At 37.8% G+C, this 22,256-nt stretch overlaps 1 protein-coding gene across 1 annotated transcript in view; it reads right to left on the reverse strand.

Annotated features, from left to right (window-relative positions):
* Thsd7a (thrombospondin type 1 domain containing 7A) overlaps positions 1 to 22,256 on the reverse strand; it is a 365,115-nt gene that overhangs the window by 192,104 nt on the left and 150,755 nt on the right. Inside the window, exon 2 of the mRNA XM_075953378.1 lies at positions 1,477 to 2,308. Coding sequence (XP_075809493.1) covers positions 1,477 to 2,308 — 832 coding nt within the window. The remainder of the gene's footprint in view (positions 1 to 1,476; positions 2,309 to 22,256) is intronic.

The following is a 22,256-nucleotide window of genomic DNA, read 5'->3' on the forward strand; positions in this document are numbered from 1 at the left end:
TAGATTCAAGACAACAGCTAGGACTGCACGTAGATCAATGTCAGAGTGCTAGCCTAGCATAAACACAGCCCAAGGGTCAGTATCCAGTAACATAAAGTCTTGAAATGAAATAAAAGGCAACCAGAACAATAGTATTATGGGAGAAAGGTTTTAGCTTAGATAAATCATTCATTTTTATTTACTCATTTATTTAAGCTATAACCTCTTCCAAGATCTTTTTACCTATATCTGAAAATCCACAGTAATGAAATCAATAAAAAAGAATAGCTGAAGTAAAGGTAGGGAGGGTGAGGAATTAAAAAAATAAAGACAGTGTGCTATTTGAGGAAACAGTAGGCATGCCACACAATCCTACTCAGGTTTCCAACCTCCAAAGTAAACAGGAAATTGTATCTTTCACAAGATTTCCAGGGGCAACAAGACACAGACTTCGGCTGCTCTGCAAAGGCATATGTGTTGAGACAGCAGGGAAATTTATCTTATGTATTTAATCAGGAGAACAGATTTCATGATAAAGGAGATAGCAATGGAACCCAATGCTGATTCTATAGTAAATAAGATATCAAATTCTGGGTGATGACGCTGTAATTTCTAAGATTGAGTCCAAATCATAACTTCATAAATATTTCAGAAAAGGCAATTATGCAAATGATCCAGATAGCCACTCCCAAATGATCTGGCTCATCCAAGAGCAACATTTAGTCAGTCTAGAGAAATCATAACCTTCCTGTCATTCTCAACGAACACTGTGTTCACAACAAATGAATCACACATGAGGTAGCTTCTCATAATGTAGTCATTACGTACCAGAGGATAGTCTGCCAAATAATTTCCTTCTAGGACTTACTGCCAATTAATTACATTTTCAAACCTAAGCCACTACTGGTTAAATACCCTCTGCTTTCTTTATTTCCCGCTGCTTCCTATTTTCTTCTCTGGAGAGAGTTACTTTGTTTTATGAAAAGTGGGAGAATATTATTCTTAGCTATGGTTCCCCAGGTGCTTGTTAAGAACATATTTTGTTTATAGGGTAATTCTGAAAATGCTATAAACCTGGAGAGATTACAGGTGTGCCTCACGCTGTTAACTTACTCTGATAAGTATCTGTGTTCAAAATCCCAATACTCCAAGCTCTGAGTTATTCTATTTTCTTTTGTTGTAGGAGAAAAGATGGTATAAAGAAGCTGTCTTGCTTTCTCTTAGTGGCACTGGGAACTGAACTTTGGGCCTCACGTATGCTAGGCAACTGCTCCACTACTTCCCCATACGCCCTGCCTAAAAATCTGCATTTTGTAAGAAGCCCTAAAGCAATGTGGGACCTACGCATGGACAAAAGAGAAATTGCACCATGAAATCAAGCTCAAAAGCCTTGAACTAGGGAATGTCTGCCTCATGGTTACTACCGGAGTCAGTACGTTGAGTCTGAAGCCCCGTTTTTCTGCAGACAGGAGACAGGTGATGTTATTAAAAGGTTACCTGAGATCCGTGGCTTTCCCAGTCTTGTTCGTGCACATCACATCCCTGGTTTGATACCCAATCTGGATGTCCCAGTATCTGTTCTCCTGTCTGTTTTGTCTGTTTCTGTTTCTCTTTTTCTTGATGAGCTCACGGGCCTCTGGGTCCTTCACCACTTTGCCTCTCTCCCTCTCCCGCTCTTTGTTCTTGCCACGACGCCTGGCTTGCCTGGTTTGCCTTGAGTGTGACACTGAGCACGCACTCCAGGGCCCCACCTGCAAACTATACATGCTCTCCTCTGCCTCGCAGGGGTTGGACTGGCACACCTGGAACTCAGTGAGGTTGGGACAACTGGAGCCTCCAAACTGGGGCGGTGCGACCACGTGTCTAGTGCGGTGCTGCAGGCCGCTGCCACAGGTCCTGGAGCACTCGGACCAGGCCGAGAACTCAGACACGATGCAGTCTTGCTGGCAAGGGATGAGGCAGGCCTGTTCCAGGAGGGGCTTGGGCTCAAAGTACTCGCAGATGATGTCCTCTGCGGGGATGTCCTTGTCCTTCTGGATACAGGTTATCTCTCTCACCTGGATGCCTTCCTCTCCCTTCACACATTCTCGAGTTTTCTCCAGGCTTTTGGAAATCACAGGCTGACACTGATTCCAGGGTCCCAGCCTCCAGTCATACAACTCTTTGTGCCAGTCACACACTTTGAAACAGTTCTGCTGGGTACTCGGTCTCCCAGCCTGCTTGCAGTTCGCAGGCAGTGTTGTCCAGCCTTCCACATGAGCACACCACACAGACCGGGATTGGATGCCGCCTGGTCCACAGTCATCTCCCATACATCGTCCCCAGGTACCTACAAATCAGCACAAGAGTTAGTTAGCAGGGCTACAGGAAGAGAGTGACATGCTATTCCCATTTCAGAAAGACGTCTCTAGACTCAGTACATTAACTTTCCCGACATCTTATAATGTAGGTCTCTGTACGAGACGACTGGAAAGTAATGATCGCCCCTGAGTACTTCTAAAAGAGGGAACTGTGTCAAGGTGTCTATATAAGGTAACAGCTGGGGCAATTTCACTCCGGGTCCTTTTGGGATTACTAAAAGTTTGCTTTGATTCATTTCCTTTATTTCAGGTAGATAGAGATCGTTTCTCATAAAGGGCATCAGAAGCTAGTGACAGCAAAAACCCATTATTCTTGCCTCAGATCCTGAACTCGGTTTTAGTAACTGGTAAAGAAAATAGCCTCCCTGAAAGCCTTCTCCTGCAGGCGTTCTTTGCCTGGGCAATTAACTATTTTGAAGAAATTGGTCTGCCTCACCTGCATTCTGATTGTCACAGACTGTGACTGCAGAGGTCTAAGGGCTGAGTACAGTGCTGCTGATAGAATTCAGAGTGGAACTTTATGGGAACTAAATCTGAGACATCAGACCTTTTTCCCAAGATATTTGCTGTTTTTTTAACTTAAAAAAATCCTCAGTGAACTACAGAGATGAGTAAAGAAATTAATTTCTGCGAAGATAAACACAAAAAAAAAACTTCCCAATTGTGACTCTTTGTTGAGCAATGTCTTTGAGTTCTTTCAGTTCATTCATTTGTTAAATATGACTACCTGGGTATTTTATGGGACACTTAAGTCAATTGTTTCCATATGAAAGGGGGCTTGTCGCCCTGGAACACTTTTTAAGAGACAGAGGTCTTGCATTTCTTATAAATTTCTATTGTAAATCAGGTTGTACTGTTTTCAAGGTATTTACAAATTGTGATGTGTTGAAATGAGAATACATTTTAGAATGGCAAATAAACACAATGATCACATAATTACATGATTTTCAAAACGTTGTCATGAAGATAAGGGCTTATTTGATGACCCCTGAATGTCATCAACAAGTCCTGAGGATGTAAGTTTCATGAGATAGCTACAGAGTTCTCTAAGACACACAGTCTGTCAGTCTGTCAGTGAGTCAGGCAGGCAGGCAGACAGACAGACAGACACACACAAATACACGGCTGCTTCCCTCTTCCTACAGTCCTGCTTTCATAAGAGAAAGTCTGGCTTCACATTTATTTTTATTCATGTGTACATTATGCATAAGGTTTGGTCTGCAAGATGTTGAAGAAGAAAAAAAAAAGTTTTAAACTAGGCCAAAGGACTTATTTTGTGGCTCAGAAAAACAGGACATGAAAGAGGGCTGATTTGCCCAATTTGCATTTTGAATTAATAATAGAACCAATTGAAGTTTAGGTCCAGTTCTTCTGACACTTGGGCTCTGATAAAGCCAAAATCTAGAGCTTTAGCTTTAGGTGCGTTCCTCTGTACAAAACAACCATCAATCTACACAAGAAGAAGTACAAAGGATGCATTTATCGTATCTAATTTTATTTAACAAGAAAGATGCGTTGGCTTTCATTCAAGTGTCATAATCAAGCTGTAAATAGAAGATTGAGGCTTATCTGAAATATTGTGGTAACTAATAATCTTCTCATTTATAATAGTACTACATATTTGTTATATCCAAAATATTATTTTATGAAAATAATATATAAAATTGTATTAGACATATTTTTAGAAATAGTATTCCTAGGATGCTAATGTTTAGAAATATTTTATAAACTAAAAAGGCAGTGAATTTGTTAAAAGTGTTAACATATAGTACCTAAAAATATTTTAATTCTATTTTTACTTTGTATATTTTTTCACTGATCTTATGATGATCTTATGATGTCTTCCTACAGATTTCAAATTATTACATTTGAGACACATAAAACTTAAGATCTACCTCAATAAGAACTTTGCAACATGTATAAGATTTCAGAATTAATTTCATATGGCTTTAGTTTTAGTTTCCTCTGCCCATTATGTTTGAATAAAACTGTTACCCTTTTCCCACCACAAACTCCTCACAAAAAGATATATTTATATTAGACTCAAGGCTAAACTATATGCTGCTCGATTGGGATGTTAAGGCATAGGTGTTAACTCAGAATCTAAATCCAAAAGCTACATAAGAGAATTTCTTGAAGTACTATAGTTTTCCATCCTTAGCATTATTTATGAGATTAAACTGAATTATCAATGTTTAGTATTTTATTCCTAGAATAAAGTCAAAAGAAAACAATTATAGGAAATGTTCATAGTGTTGACTCTACTCTAAAGACTGGTTAGATAATGTTGTGTGCCTTTTCTCATTAGGGAACATGAATAAAAATCTATTCACGTTAGATAGGCACCAATAATATACCACAGAAATGGTTTCACTCAACTCTCATTTGATGAACCAGTGAGTTCATTGGGGTTACTAATATTACTATAGGTGGATGACTCAGAGACATCTGAATCATTTTAAAGCCTGTCCAGCTTATCCCTAGACTTCTCTGCTCAACTTGCAGCCTGCTCCATAGGAGACAGTTTTCTCTTGCTAGTCATTGTTTACAGGTTACATAAAATTGAGCCGGAGCAATGTTCCTTGAGAAGAATAATATTAGTAAGTTTTCTTCAAAGCCAATGACCTGTGTAGTCTCAGGTTCTTCACCACTTTAGTACAGTCAGTTATTTGTTCCTATGGAATGGCGATGTGGGATTCCTCTCTGTATGCTGTGAATACCATTGGGCTAATAAAGGACTGCTTTGGACCTATAGCAGGGCAGAACTTAGCTAGGCAGGGAAAACTAAATTGAATGCTGGAGGAAAGAAGGGTTGAGTCAGGGAGAAGCCATGGAGCTGCTGCCGGAGACTGATGTGCTGGTAGGTCACAACCTCGTGGTGATGCACAGATTAATGGAGATGGGTTAAATTAAGATGTAAGAGTTAGCAAATAAGAAGCTAGAGCTAATGAGCCAAGCAGTAATTTAAATAATATGGTTTTTGTGTGATCATTTTCGACAGCTGGGATGAACAAGCAGCCTACTATAACAGAATGGGCCTTAAATATAATTAGTAAGTAGTTGGTTATTCCAAAAACATTAGAATACTATTATTCTGCTAAAGGAACATAGCAACAAAATAACTCCTAATGGCATACTGCAATACCCCTAGATCAGCGCATCACTCAGCCCTCATAAGAGAAGTTTCTTCTTGCATGGATAACTCACAACTGGACAACTGGAAGAAAGTAAGAGAGTTTGAGCATTCAGTCCTAAGTGAGTATCTTCATCAAAGCTCTTTCCTCGGGGTACAGTGGTCTATGTGGAATAGAAAACAGAAAGACTGTAAGAGCAAGAAGAGATGAATGACTTCAAGGCAACAGTATCTTCCAGACACAACCGGTATACATCTGAGCTTGCAGAGCCTGTGGCTTCACTCATAAAGCCTGTGGAGGTTCAAGCTACATGATTCGAGCACAGAGAAAATAAATACAGGCTCCCACATGTAAAAAGCTATCTCCAATTGATACCCAATGCAAAAGGAAAAATCAGTTTTCTCCAATGGAGTCTCACGGGGGGCCTTCAGGTAAGGGGCCATCTTTGGGAGTATTTGACCAACACAAAATTATCTAAGTGTCATTTTATATTTTTTTTCTTTTCTTGCTTTGTTTGGATACAATTTTTTTTGTCTTTTAAGTTTCAGCTTGTTTATTATGAGTTTTGCTTTCTGTACTTCTGCAGAGTGTTTTTGTGCGTGCTTCTTAGTTTTGCTGTTGTCTTTGTCTGGCTGTTTGTGGGGTAGAATGAATGGAAAATTGGGTAGATAAGTGGGGAGGTTGCAGGAGAATTGGGGAATGGGGAAGCATGATCAAAGTCTATTATATAAACAGTTTCAACAAAAGAAAAGCTTTAAAAACGATGGTCATAGGTCCTGTGAATACTATAACTTTCTGAGCTTTTAGATTATGGTTTATTACTTTCATGAATTGTATTATTCTCCTTCTAACATCCAGGAGTGAATGTTTCAGCTCCTAAGAGGGATCTCTATCACTCAATGTTAATCTAAATCAGTCAGACAACAGTCAATGACAACAGTTCTTGAATAACTGACTTTAAAATCTTTCTATTTGATGCTTTGATGCATAGAAACATACGACATCAGCCATTAATATAAATTTAGCTTACTAGAAAAGTAAGAATATTTTTATTTTGATGCTCTTTTTTTAAACTTAAAAATTTTGATTTTAAATATTTCCCATTTTACATATTCATTGCATGTGGTCCTATGGTAAGTACATAAGGACACTAGTGTAAGTATATGCTGTATATTTATCTTTTTGGATGTACTGAATATCATACATATATGTGGGCCATCTTTCCCATATGTTTGATTATATTTATATGAATATAAAATTTATACTGCAACTAATTTAATGGAATAACTTGTTCCATAGTTTCTATCTTTTAATTTCCTGGTTTACGCTTGTGTGAATACCCTCAATACTTTGTTTATAAAGAGAGGACTTAGCTGGCAAATAATAATACTGAAGACATTACATGGTTGCTGTCAGTTGCAACAGATGAAGAGATGGAGTTCAAGAGAACTCTACACGATTTTCTACCAAAAGATAATGAGAATCTCTCAAGATATTTCATTCGCTAGACAAAAGGATACGTTATGAATGCAAGTATGGTCCACCTTCAATTCTAATAATATGAACACAGATTCTTACTGACTCCTTTTAGACAGCCTGTGCACTTTCACATATACTCACTCCAAGAACTCGATGGCAGCATCCCACAAAAATGCAACAGAGATCCATAAAGATACCAAAGAAAAGCGTGCATGAGAGTAATTGCAAAAGCAGAGATGGCATTAGAATCATTATTGAAAGAACTCATGCGCCTCACAAGCTCCAATGGCTATCTTATCTTTTCATTGCACCTTGGGTATTGCATGTGTGTCCAATTAAGTACACTCATGAAAGATCAGACTGTCCGCCCAGTATACCCGATGAATGCCTGTCTATTTATGCCCTCCGAGCAGTCTTGAAATAATCACACCCTGACTAGAATGAAGACCATATCTAAAATTGCTCTTGACAACCAAGCATAGTTAACCCAATTAGCTACTCTGTTTCTAAGAGCACACATGGTTTAAAATACAGCTTGACAACACAGTATGCAAATTCTATTAAGGGAAACAAAACGTCCACTGCCAAACATGATCTGAGAAAGTAACATGTAACATCAAATATCTCTGTGAAAATGTTGAGATTCAGCTCCACAGTTTACATTACAATGATTGAGAAGAGGTAGAAAAGAGGCAGGGTTTGTGCATAATAGCTAACAAGATCAGTAAGAATTTCCCTTGGTTTGAAACCTGCCTTATTTATTCTTGTTCATGATAATTTAGGGAAAGTTGGAATCTAATTGGATAAAAGAATAATAAACAGCTTTCTCCTTTAAGGCTTGGATGCTATCACTTTATGAACAGAAATGTATTTCTGTGTACAGATTTGTAGGACTGTGTTTATTCACTATCACACAAAAATCTGTCTAGGATGTAGGTCAATAAATATGTGTAAAAACACTGAGCTCGACAGATTTTATGCAAATATGAACAGAAACATTGGATGTCTTATTCTACCAGAAATAAATTAAAACAACTGTTTGTATGCCCAAAACGTTTATGTCATTAATACTTACAAAACAAATATTTTCAAATAAAATACATGTAAAATTAAATATAACTAAGATAAAAAGCATTTAGTGAATGTTTCTTGGCTTAGTTTCCATGTAGCCAGTATTTAAAATACAACTCTATACCAACTTTGAAAATAGGTGGCTAAAACAAGAGCCTATCTTTACTAAGGAGATTTTTATAATACACCGAGTTCAAAATTCCGTCTTTACTTCAGTTTGCAAAAGATGAACTTCTCAATTTAAAATAGATGGTTTTCTTACCAAGTTGTCCACTCATTTCTCCTAAGACTCTTGATTTTATATGTGAAGGGCAAGAGAACAATAAAAGGTTGAGTCTATAAAAGGCCACATTTATTGACAGGTGGCCAACAGCTGTTCCAAAGAGCCCTATAAAAGATAAACACTATTAAAGGAACATCAGAAAATTATGCAAACTACTCTCCATTCTTGTTTGCTATAAAACTCTTAAATGAGCCAGGTTCTTGTTTGGCTAAATACATCTGCATCTCTCAAATGGGACAATATGTTTTGCCTCCTGAAATTGATTCCAGAATCGCATATCCTGCTTACCACAAGGTCAAGGAGCATTTACAGAGCTTTGTTATAGACGGACTGCCCTGTCCTGTTAACTATATGATATTACATTTTAAAATTCACAGATAGTAAAACTGTATCCATTTGTTTGTACTAAGCAAAGTGTGTAAAAATATTAGAAATTTCTGCTATATGGCAGAGAAGTCTTCAGCTATTCTCAATTAACTTCACATTTTGTTGTCAACTTACGGGACAATTAATTTTGTATCTAAATATATATTTAGAATTAGGATAAGTTGTTTTATAACCAGCCTTTGTACCTTACAGGATTATATAAAAGTAATTTTATTTCAATACATATACACAGACTTGACTACTCTCATTTCTTTAATCTCCTTGACTCTTTGATTTTCCACAGTTATAGCTAAACTATGCTTATATAATACTCAATTTTCAGCTTTTCAACATGTTGAAAGTGCCCCTGAAAATGTACCATTTATCCCTTTTTATGGCAGTTTATGAGGATGTTCTCCTCACCTCTCAATAGCTGTTGCTTCAAATATGGATTACTGCTGTGGTAGTTATATGTTTATTTTTGCCTACTGCCTGCACTTGGTTTATTTCAATTCCAATCCTTTGTGTAATGTATCTCCAGAGAGTCCGTGAAGCTGTCAATATCTTTTTCAGCACAGAAACACAGTCTTGCTTGTCCTGTGCTCATTTATCATGCCAAGACGTTTTTCTGTGAAAAAATAGTCATTTGTGCTGAAATTGTCTGCCTTGAAATATTTTCATAACCTTTAAAACGCAGGTTCTCTGCATATCTGTCATGGCTGTTAGCTCAGTGTTTTTGTGGGTTTTCTCACAGTGAAAGCAGGAGTGTCTCTTTCTTTTAGTTGCTCTCAGGACTCTTGTCCTCCTATTGGGTTGCCGTGTCCAGCCTCGAGATGAGGACTTTTGCCTTGTCTCATTGTATCTTGTTTTGTCACCTTTGCCTGTTGTCTCTTGGAGGCCTGCTCTTTTCTGAAGGGAAATGGAAAGGGAGTGTGTTCAGGGTAGAGGAGAGATGCAGGGGATTGAGAAGGGTGGAAGGAGGGGAACATGTAGTTGAGATGTATTGCATGAGAGAAAACTGTATTTTCAACAAAAACAAAAAAACCCACAAGGTACCATAAAGCATTTTCGTTGATTTTGTTGATGTACATGCTTTGCCTCACAGATCTATTCGTACACACTGAAGAACACACAAGTAGAACACACAGCTTCAATATTTACCAGCCTAAAATAGAAACATTTCCTTTTTAAATAAAAATAAAAGGAGAGTGAAAGGCTCGTTTGACTTGAATTTTAATTTAATTAAATTTAATTTAGAGTATAACTCTCAAATGACAAATCAGTTTGGTGGATGAGGAGCGATTACTGTGAAAGTCAAATGTGCTTTCATCTCAGTCAGTAATTAAACTTTCATAAAATTATAAGAGTATCAAATTAAGTGTTCAAAATTGGAACACACTTTAAATCTGATGAGAAAAGGGGAGAAAATCAGTAACTAGAAGAGCCTTTTAACAATTGCTAAATACAATAACCTATTTTTAGGACCTATCTCACGCTTATACTTCTTGAGAAAATTACTCAGTCTTCTGGGTCCTGGCTTTGATTTTTATAAAATAAAGTATAAAATGAATCAAGTCATTTACTCCCACTATCTCATGACGACTGAAATATCATTATTAGAAGGAAACACTGTTTTCTCACACAAAAAGAGTCATTTTTGGTGTGACAACGTTTTAAACACACTTCTTGCCTACACTTCCATTTTTTTATTATAGAAATTCACCATTATGCCTGGCCAAAGCAACAATAATTTTATAAGACTAGTCTCCATTAAAGCAAACAAGAGTTCAAAGCATTTGACAACTCTGAAGATTTCAAATTTATGTTGCGAAACTGATTTTTTTCAATAAAATATATAGAAGTTCAACACATTATTGCATCCAAATAAATGCTTATAGTAAGAGTTTTTCTGTGGAATGATACACACAAACCCACCATGGCTTAAGTGAACATCTAACAATTAATAAGCTATCTTCTTGCCCCCGAATTATTCACTAAGTTGAATTGACAAATTTTCCAATAGCTTATGTATTTGTAGTCTCATAATTGATTTGATGGCATATTTTAAAATATAGAGATTTGTGAGAATGCATAACAACTTTTATCTTTTCATGTTTATTTGTATAAATATCTTATCCTTACTTGGAATTTATGGAGCACATAAAAGCTTTCTATTGTTCTAGTATTTTTATACTTATAAAACTTCACAGGCCTATACAAAGATAGTGATGTTAACTTTATTTTTTAGCCTTAAATAGGGAAATAGCTAATTACATTAATATACCCTAATTTGTTGCTATACTTTACCTATTGTTGGTCATTATATAGTGAGTCATATATATAATCTCACTTGAACTTTACGTCCAGTGTTAGATATGAGCAAAGATTGTGTCATTCTGAATGGCATGTTTAAGCTTGATAGACTTGGGAAAAATATAAAGTCAAAAGCCCCTCAAACATTCCTTTGTTTAAACTGATTCAATTACATATCCTCCAGTGATATGAAATCTGTTCATCATCAACATATGCCTTTTGAGGGAGTTGACTGAAGTTAGCCAGATCAAATATGATAAATGCTGTAATCATTAGAAATAAGTTTTCTTAGCACTGATGTTAAAACAGCATTAATGAGAATATAGAGTGAAAATTTTCAACACATATAAAATTGAGCATATTTAGTTATAATTGCCTCAGAGAGAGCTGCCTGACTTGAAGCTGAAAGGAATAAAGTCAATGGGGCCCCAAAGAAAGCATTCTTTTTATAAGTTATACATCATCCCAAGGACGGAGTACCTGTAAGTACTGAATTTCTTCCATGGATGGGTTCTTCAAATCAAAAGAATTTTAAATATTGTGGAAACCTAACACAGCATAAACTTCCTGAAATCTATGAGAGTGATCTTAGTGATCCCTCTTAGTAATGAAGGTTACAGAGTTTGTACTAGACATCTTTGTAACAAAGCTTCCAGAAATGTGACTGATTTTCATTTGGTTGATTTGTTGACCAAGGCCAGGGTCTCATCAAGATCCTTAAACAACCCAGGTTGATGCTAAGCCTTCTAGAAGGTCGCTCTCTGAATACTGACAATAGGCCCCTTGTACTGGGGACCACATCTACACAGCTCACTGAATGTAGATACATCAAGCTGGTATCTGCCTTCACCCTACATTTTAGTTCCCAACCCAGTCATAAACACTTCCTTCTGCCTTGCCTGAAAGATGTACCAGGGCAATGATGGGGCAGAACTTGTGAGAGTGGCCAACTAATGTTTGGTTTAGCCCACATCATGAGACACAGCCCATGCCATACACTATCTGGATGGCCAGAAATTCTGGACTAGATAATACAGACACCTAGGGTAGAACTAAACACTGCAGGAAAATAAAATCAATAAAACGATCCCTAATGTTACTCTGCTATACTCATAGATTAGTGCCTTGTCAAATTGTTATCAGAGAGGCTTCCTTCTACATCAGATGGGAGTAGGTACAAAGACCCATAGTCAAAGATTACATAAAGAGGGAGTCTAAATTCGAGATCTCTATCATGTCCCTCCCCTCATAGTTGGGAGACCCCACAGAAGACAGGCGGAAAGATTATAGGCATCAGAGGGGGCAGAGAACACCAGTAGAACATCTCACTGAATCAACTGAGCAGGGCTCACACGGTCTCACAGAGACTCAAGAAAAAATTACGAAGCCTGCGTGGGTCTACATGATATCCTCTGCATATATGCTGTGGCTGTTAGCTTGGTGCTTTTGGGAACTCCTAATAGTGGGAGAGGATGTATCTCTGACTCATTTTGCCTGCTCTTGGGACTCTTTCCTCCTATTGGGTCTCCTTGTGCAGCCTTGATATGTGGGCTTTTGTCTTGTCTTATAGTTTCTTGATAGAGCTTGATAATAGTTGCTCTCAACAGGATAAGTTTTATGTGAACCCACATATATGCACAGCCTAAAATTCATAGAAAATAAGAAAAATGGAGAATACTGGGGATTAAAGGGGGGACAATACAGGAAATTATTGTCTGGTAGTTACATAACTTCGGTTTGTTATGATGAAATCATTCTGAATATGGGAAGTGGTGTGGTAATGTATCATAGAGCTTAAGAATTATTCAGGCAAACATGATTAAATGGCAACATAATGTGTACATTATATATGTATAATTTGACTATATGTGTATATATATATATATATGACTTCTGTAAACACTAGACCATACTTTATATTCATATTTATAATCCTTTGAAATCTAGAAAAGCTTTCTTTAAACACATGTGAATTACTATCAAGTTTGAAGCTTTAGGGAATTCTAACATTTCCTAAACCTAAAAGCAATTTCTTTGAGACCTTCAAGCAAAAGGAGAGGTTTAATTATATATTTGAAAGCACTTCTTTGTCTTATTAAACACAGGAAGAGGAAAAGAGTAACTCAAATATACCATCAACCTTATCTCACTTTTAGTGCCTATTATAAGTAGGTACCCATAAAAAATAATGCATCCTAAATTCATCTTCTGATGATGTCCCTTCATCTACTGATGATGCCCCTTTGTCAATCGCATATCTGAAGAGCTGCAACACAGTTCTATCCAGTAATTTAAAATTATAGCTATGATTTTCCCAGAAGAGAACATAAAAATTAAGTGTAGGTGAGTGCCTTTAGACTTTTATGATGTTTTCACTGCACTCAGAAACATATTTATTACTCATTTTTTCAGAATATTTTAACCCACACTTGAGTTAGCAAATGTCTACATAGCTGTTACATTTTATATTATAAAACTATTTTACTGGTATTTATTAAATTTTGGTATTCATTTTTGTATAATAAATCAGTCCTATAAAGTAGGACAAGTTTCTCTCTAAAGTTATATACCAATTAGGAGGGATGAGGAGTAAAAAGAATATAAATGAATTAACTTTTTTTTCATTTTGGATATTGGAGTAGGGCTTCCTTTATTAGAAAGAACTGCTAAGAAGAAAACACACAGAAGTTTTGTGAAGACTAACTCTTCAGACTTAAGAAAATGGAGTGGTATAACTTTATGAGATAGTAAAATTTAGAGATTCTCCTAATCAGTAGCCATATGCATTGTTGTATATTTTTATAATATCCACATAATTTCTATCCCCAGGAATTATAAGTTTAAGAATAGAAAAGTAAAAGATTAAAGTATCCAACATGTTAAATTTTCAGCTTGTTATCTGGTGGATAAATTATTGTTTGTAGATGCAAATTTGGTATTATCTGAATGTACAATTAAATTGGATGAACCAAATTAATCTTTCTGAATTCCACGTGACCAGAAAATTGAATATAGAGTTTCAAGTAATAATTTGCATCATTAGTGACTTGGAAATATCTGTTAGAACTTAGATTAATATTTCTATCCTGGGTAAAAGTGAAGCCAATTTTATAAGATTAAACACTAGTTTGATTTATAAGACGGAAGGAAAACTAATATGTAGATATTATATAAAATATTTGAATGCAAATACTTTAATTTATCAAAGAAATAGGTTAAAGAATATTACAGATTTCAGTAGAACATTCACACTTGTTTATTATCACAATAGATCAGTATTTTAATATCACTTTATTTTTTTAATTTTTTAACTGGATATAGTATTTTTTATTTATTTATTTAAGATTTCTGCCTCCTCCTTTCCACCGCCTCCCGTTTCCCTCCTCCTCCCCCAATCAAGTCCCCCTCCCTCATAAGCCAGAAGAGCAGTCCCGGTTTCCCTGCCTTGTGGGAAGTCCAAGGACCTCGCCCCTCCTTCCAGGTCTAGTAAGGTGAGCATCCAAACTGCCTAGGCTCCTACAAAGCCAGTACGTGCAGTAGGATCAAAACCCATTGCCATTGTTCTTGAGTTCTCAGTAGTCCTCATTGTCCGCTATGTTCAGCAAGTCCGGTTTTATCCCAGGCTTTTTCAGACCCAGTCCAGCTGGCCTTGGTGAATTCCCGTTAGAACATCCCCAATGTCTCAGTATGTGCATGCACCCCTCGGGGTCCTGAGTTCCTTGCTTGTGCTCTCTCTCCTTCTGCTCCAGATTTGAACCTTGGGATTTCAGTCCAATGAAAGTTAATCTCCAAGAGGATGACTATATGTCTTTCTTTGGATTCACTTTCTTATTTAGCTACTCTAGGAGGACAAATTATAGGCTCAATGTCCTTTATTTATGGCTAGAAACCAAATATGAGTGAGTATATCCCATGTTCCTCTTTCTGGGTCTGGCTTACGTCACTCAAGATAGTGTTTTCTATTTCCATTCATTTGCATGCAAAATTCAAGAAGTCATTGTTTTTTACTGCTGAGTAGTACTCTAATATGTATATATTCCATACTTTCTTCATTCATTCTTCTGTTAAAGTGCATCTAGGTTGTTTCCAGGTTCTGGCTATTACAAACAATGCTGCTATGAACATAGTTGAGCATATACTTTTGTAGTATGATAGGGCATCTCTTGGGTATATTCCCAAGAGTGGTATTGCTGGGTCCAGGGGTAGGTTGATCCCGAATTTCCTGAGAAGCCGCCACACTGCTTTCCAAAGTGGTTGCACAACTTTGCATTTTCACCAAAAATGGATGAGTGTACCCATTCTCCACACCTCTCCAGCAAAGGCTATCATTGGTGTTTTTTATTTTAGCCATTCTGACAGGTGTAAGATGGTATCTTAAAGTTGTCTTGATTTGCATTTCCCTGATCACTAAAGAAGTTGAACATGACCTTAAGTGTCTTTTGACCATTTGAACTTCTTCTGTTGAGAATTTTCTGTTCAGCTCAGTGCCCCATTTTTTAATTAGGTTGATTAGTTTTTTACAGTCTAGTTTCTTGAGTTCTTTATATATTTTGGAAATCAGACCTTTGTGAGTTGCAGTGTTGGTGAAGATATTCTCCCAGTCAGTGGGTTGCCTTTTTGTCTTAGTGACAGTGTCCTTTGCTTTACATAAGCTTCTTAGTTTCAGGTGGTCCATTTTATTCAATGTTGCCCTTAATGTCTGTGCTGCTGGGGTTATACGTAGGAAGTGGTCTCCTGTGCCCATGTGTTGTAGAGTACTTCCCACTTTCTCTTCAATCTAGTTCAGTGTGTTTGGACTGATATTCAGGTCTTTAATCCATTTGGACTTGAGTTTTGTGCATGGTGATAGATATGGATCTATTTTCATTCTGCTACAGATTGACATCCAGTTAAGCCAGCACACTTTGTTGAAGATGATTGGGATAAAGGAAGGTTGGATAGGGGAGCACAGAAGCACAATTCTTAGTTAAGGGAGCCACCTTAGGGTTGGCAAGAGACTTGAACCTAGAGTGGCTCCCAGGAGCCCAAGCTGAGGTCCCCAGTTAGTTCCTTGGGCAGCTGAGGATAGGGAACCTGAAATGACCCTATCCTATAGCAATACTGACGAATATCTTGCATATCATCATAGAACCTTCATCTGGTGATGGATGGAGATAGAGACAGAGACCCACACTGAAGCACTGGACTGAGCTCCCAAGGTCCCAATGAGGAGCAGAAGGAGGGAGAACATGAGCAAAGAAGTCGGGACCCCGAGGGGTGCACCCACCCACTGAGACTGTGGAGCTGATCTACTGGGAGCTCACCAAGGCCAGCTGGACTGTGACTGAAAAAGCATGGGATAAAACTGGACTCTCTGAACATGGCGAACAATGAGGGCTGATGAGAAGCCAAGGACAATGGCACGGGGTTTTGATCCTACGCAATGTGCTGGCTTTGTGGGAGCCTAGCCAGTTTGGATGTTCACCTTCCTAGATATGGACAGAGGGGGGAGGACCTAGGACTTACCACAGGGCAGGGAAGCCTGACTGCTCTTTGGACTGGAGAGGGAGGGGGAGAGGAGTGGGAGGAGGGAGAGAAGGGTAGGAGGAGGGGAAGAAGGGTGGGAGGAGGGGGAGGGAAATGGGAGGCTGGGAGGAGGTGGAAACTTGTTTTTTTTTCTTCCTTTTCTCAATAAAAAAATAAATTAAAATAAAAAAAGATGCTCTCTTTATTCCATTGTATATTTTTAGCTCCTCTATCGAAAATCAGGTGTTCATAGGTTTGTGGGTTAAAATTCGGGTCTTCTATACGATTCCTTTGGTCGACTTCTCTGTTTTTATGACAGTACCACACTGTTTTCATTACAGTAGCTCTGTAATAGAGTTTGAAGTCAGGGATGGTAATGCCTCCAGACAATCCTTTATTGTATAAGATTGTTTTAGCTATTCTGGGTTTTTTGTTTTTCCATATAAAGTTGGTTATTGTCTTCTCCAGGTCTGTGAAGAATTTTGATGGGATTTTGATGATGATTGCATTGAATCTATAAATTGCCTTTGGTAGAATTGCCATTTTTACTATGTTGATCCTCCCAATCCAGGAGCAAGGGAGATCCTTCCATTTTCTGGTGTCCTCTTCAATTTCTTTCTTCAAAGACTTAAAGTTCTTGTCAAATAGATCTTTCACTTCCTTGGTCCGAGTTACCCCAAGATATTTTATGCTATTTGTGGCTATCGTGAAAGGTGATGCTTCTCTGATTTCCCTCTCTGCTTCCTTGTCCTTACTGTAAAGGAAGGCAACTGATTTTTTAAAGTTGATCTTGTATCCTGCCACATTACTAAAGGTGTTTATCAGCTGTAGGAGTTCTTTGGTAGAGTTTTGCGGGTTGCTTATGTATACTATCATATCATCTGCAAATAATGAGAGCTTAACTTCTTCCTTTCCAATACGAATCCCCTTGATCCCCTTATGTTGTCTTATTGCTATTGCTAGAACTTCAAGTACTATATTGAAGAGGTATGGAGAGAGCAGACATCCTTGTCGTGTTCCTGATTTTAGTGGGATGGCTTTAAGTTTCTCTCCATTTAATTTGATCTTAGCTGTTGGCTTGCTGTATATAGCTTTTATTATATTTAGGTATGCCCCTTGTATCCCTAATCTCTCCAAACCTTTATCATAAAGGGGTGTTGAATTTTGTCAAATGCTTTTTCAGCATTTAATGACATGATCATATGGTTTTTTTCTTTCAGTTTATTTATGTGATGGATTACATTGATAGATTTTCATATGTTGAACCAGCCCTGCATCTCTGGGATGAAGCCTACTTGATCATATTGGATAATTTTTCTAATGTGTTCTTGGATTCGGTTTGCCAGTATTTTATTGAGAATTTTTGCATCGAGGTTCATGAGTGAAATGGGTCTGTAGTTCTCTTTCTTGGTTGGGTCTTAGTGTGGTTTTGGTATCAGGGTAACTGTAGCTTCATAAAAGGAATTTGGCAGTGACTCTTCTGTTTCTAAATTGTGAAATAATTAAGGAGTATAGGTATTAGCCCTTCTTAGAAGTTCTGGCAGAATTCTGCATTGAAACCATCTGGTCCTGGGCTTTTTTTGGATGAGAGATTATTGATAACAGCTTCTAATTCTTCGAGAGTAACAGGTCTATTTAGATCATTCACCTGGTCTTTTTTAGCTTAGGTATATGGTACTTATCTAAAAAAAAATGTCCATTTCTTTTGCATTTTCCAGTTTTGTGGCATACAGGCTTTTGTAGTAAGATCTAATGATTCTCTGAATTTCCTCTGTGTTTGTGGTTATGTCCCCCTTTTCATTTCTGATCTTATTAATTTGCAAATTCGCTCTCTGCCGTTTGATTAGTTTGGATAGGGGTTTGTCGATCTTATTGATTTTCTCCAAGAACCAGCTTTTTGTTTCATTGATTCTTTGGACTGTTTTCTGTGTTTCTATTTTGTTGATTTCTGCCCTCAGTTTGATTATTTCCAGTCTTCTACTCCTCCTGTGCATGTTTGATTCTTTTTTTTTCTAGAGCTTTCAGGTGTGCTGTTAAGTCCCCAATGTAAGCTTTCTCCATCTTCTTTAAGTGGGCACTTAGTGCTATGAACTTTCCTCTTAGCACTGCTTTCATTGTGTCCCATAGGTTTGAGTATGTTGTCTCTTTATTTTCATTAATTTCAAGGAAGACTTTAATTTCTTTCTTAATTTCGTCCTTGACCCAGGTGTGGTTCAGTAGTTGACTATTCAGTTTCCATGAGTTTGTCGGTTTTCTGGGGGTAGCATCATTGTTGCCTTCTAACTTTAATCTGTGGTTATCTGATAATACACAGGTGGACACTGATATTTTTTTTGTATCTGTGGAGGTTTCCTTTGTTTCCGAGTATGTGGTCAATTTTTGAGACGGTTCCATAAGCCACAGAGAAGAAGGTATATTCTTTCTTATTTGGGTGGAGTGTTCTATAGATATCTGTTAAGTCCATTTGCTTCATTACCTCCAATAATTCTCTTAATTCTCTATTAGGTTTCTGTCTGATTGTCCTGTCCATTGGTGAGAGAGGTGTGTTGAAGACTCCCTCTACTAGTGTGTGTGGTTTGATGTCTGCCTTGAGTTCTAGTAATATTCCTTTTACATAAGTGGGTGCTTTTATGTTAGGGGCATAGATATTGAGGATTGAGACTTCCTCCTGATGAATTGTTCCTGTTATGAGTATAAAATGTCCATCTCGATCTCTTCTTATTGATTTTAGTTTGAAGTCTGTTTTCTTAGAAATTAGTATGGCCACACCTGCTTTTTTCTTAGGCCCATTTGCTTGAAAAACCTTTTCCCAACCCTTTACTCTGAGTAGATGCCTGTCTTTGTGGTTGGGATGTGTTTCTTGTAAGCAACAGAATGTTGGATCCTGTTTTTGTATCCAATCTCTTAGCCTATGCCTTTTTATAGGTGTATTGAGTCCCTTAATATTAAGTGATATTAATGACCAGTGTTGTTTACTCCTGTTTTTCTTACTGTTTTTGGTAGTAGAGTTTGTGTGTCCCCCTTCTTTGAGTTGTGCTGGTGAAGGGTCACTAGTTGCCTGAGGTATTGTAGGCAGTGTTGGCAATGGTGGATTCCTTGGGTTGTGATTTGGATTCCTTGGGTTGTGATTTTCCTTCTATAACTTTCTGTAAGGCTGGATTTGCGGCTACGTATTATTTAAATTTGTTCTTATCCTGGAATGTCTTGTTTTTTCCATTGATAGTGAATGATAGTTTGGCTGGGTATAGCAGTTTGGGCTTGCATCCATAGTCTCTTAGTTTCTGCAGTACCTCTATCCAGGACCATCTGGCTTTCATGGTTTCCATAGAGAAGTCAGGTGTAAGTCTGATTGGTTTACCTTTATAAGTTACTTGGCCTTTTTCCTTTGTAGCTCTTAATATTCTTTCTTTACTCTGTATATTTTGTGTTTTGATTATTATATGGCGAGGGGATTTTTTTTTTTGATCTAGTCTATTTGGTGTCTGTACGCTTCTTGAATATTCAAAGGAATATCTTTCTTTATGTTGGGAAAGTCTTCTTCCATAATTTTGTTAAAAATATTTTCTAGGCCTTTGAGCTGTGACTCTTTTCCTTCTTCTATCCTTATTATTCTTAGGTTTGGTCTTTTTATTGTGTCCCATATTTCCTGAATGTTTTGTGATGAGATTTTGTTGGCTTTGCTGTTTTCTGTGATCAGTGCGTTAATTTTTTCTGTGGTGTCCTCAGAATCTGAGATTCTTTCTTCTATCTCTTATATTCTATTGATTATGCTTGCTTCTTTAGTCTCTGCTCGTTGACGTAAATTTACCATATCCAGCTGGTCCTCGGTTTGTGTTTTCTTCCTTGCTTCCATTTCAGTTTTCAATTCTTGAAATGTTTCCATTACCTGTTTGATCTTTTTTTTCTTGGTTTCCCAGGGTATCATTTACGTATTAACTCATTGTTTCAAACTTTTTGTTATACTTCTCATCCATTTCTATAAGGGCATTTTTTACATGTTGTTTAAGGGACTCTAATGTTTTCATAAAGTCAATTTTTTCTACCTCTTCTGTGATAGGGTGTTCAAGACCTTCTGTTGTAAGATCATTGGTTTCTGGTGTTTTCATATTGTGTTTTAGATTGTTGGGTGAATTCTTTCCTTGGTGCCTGCCCATCTCCTCCTATCGATGCTATCTAGTGGGTCTTTTAAAACAGGATCAGGTTTCCCTGCTGGCCAGGGTCCCCCCGCTTAGAAAATGCCCTCGCTCAGTTTGCTGTCTCCCACCGTGGGCCAAAATCTCTCTCACCACTCAGAAGGGTCTTCAGGAGCAAGACCAGGCTCCCTGTTTGCCAGCGACCTTGTCAACAAAAGGCCTGCCTCTCTGCAGGCCAGCTACCTAAACAAAGAAACTCCTGCTGCCCTCTGCCCCAATTACCCGACCCAGCACCAGAACAGGCTGAACTGGGTGATCCCATGGCTCCGCGGAAGGGAGGGAGAATGATGGGTGCAAGTGGGGTGGGCCAGGGAGAGAGAGGTCACAGCAGAGGAGTAGCAGCCCCAGCAGAGGGTACCAGCCCTCACAGACTGACCGGAGTCAAGGGAGTCAGGGAATGTCCCTGCATTGTTTCCTGGGACCCACTGCCAGCCAAGAACACTCTCCTCACTCAGGAGGGTCTTCAGGGGCAGGACCAGGCTCCCCGTTATCCAGGGGACCTTGTCAGTGAGAGGCCTACCTCTCTGCAGGCCAGCCCCCCAAAAACCTACTTGATTTAATTGTAGTGGGGCGATTTGCTCTCAGTGTGGGCTTTGGCGTTTCAAGCTTGGACCATTCCGTGTCCGCCACGCTTCTGCGCTGGTCTCTCCCTTAATATCACTTTATGAAGACATTGTATTGAGTGTTTTATATGTATTCTGTTATTTGAGCCCACAATTAGTTCATCTTTATTTTAATAAAAATTTTTCCAGCTACTTCTACTTGTTTAACATTTAACCTATATTTTTAAAAATATTTTTGTAAACTAAAACATAAAATACTAATCAGTTACAACTATATTTAGGATCTGCTTTGGGATGTCCCGTCTGTATGCTGTGATTTGTTTATTGTCATTGCCTAATAAAAAGCTGGTTTTTCCAATAGCCAGGCAGAATATAAACAGGTGGGAAGTCCTTATAAAGATAAAGGGAGAAAAATAAAATCAGAATCAGGGAGACACCAGCAGCTACTGGAAAAGTAAGCTAAACACAGGTCACATGGTGGGTGATATATAGAATATTAGAAATGGGTTACTTTAAATATATAGAGCTAACCTGTAAGAAGCCTGAGTCATTAGTCAAAGAGTTTGTAATAATTAATAGTAAGCCTCAGAATGGCTATCCAAGTACTGGTGAGTGGGAGAGAAAGTTCCAGTTTTTTCCCACATAGTATACCATTCTTATGTTTTTTCTCCATCTACTCCTCACATTTTATTCCACCTCTCCTCACATACGGATCTATTCCCTTTCAATCTCTCATTAGAAAAGAAAGGCTTCTAAGAGATAAAAATAAAATAAAATGTAATAAGATAAAATGAAAAACTGTCACATCAAATTTGGACAAGACAAACCAGCAGAAAGATAAGAGCCCAAGAGAGAGCACAAGAATCAGAGACTCGCATATTTGCTGACTCAAAAATCCCATAAAAACACTAAACTGGAAGCTAAAATATGTACACAAAGGACCTGACATAGACACATGCCCTCTGTGTATGCTGCTTCAGTCTCTTACAGTTCATAAGACCTTTGCTCTC

The sequence above is a fragment of the Microtus pennsylvanicus genome, chromosome 19, assembly GCF_037038515.1.
Source record: "Microtus pennsylvanicus isolate mMicPen1 chromosome 19, mMicPen1.hap1, whole genome shotgun sequence".
NCBI classification, from domain to species: domain Eukaryota; kingdom Metazoa; phylum Chordata; class Mammalia; order Rodentia; family Cricetidae; genus Microtus; species Microtus pennsylvanicus.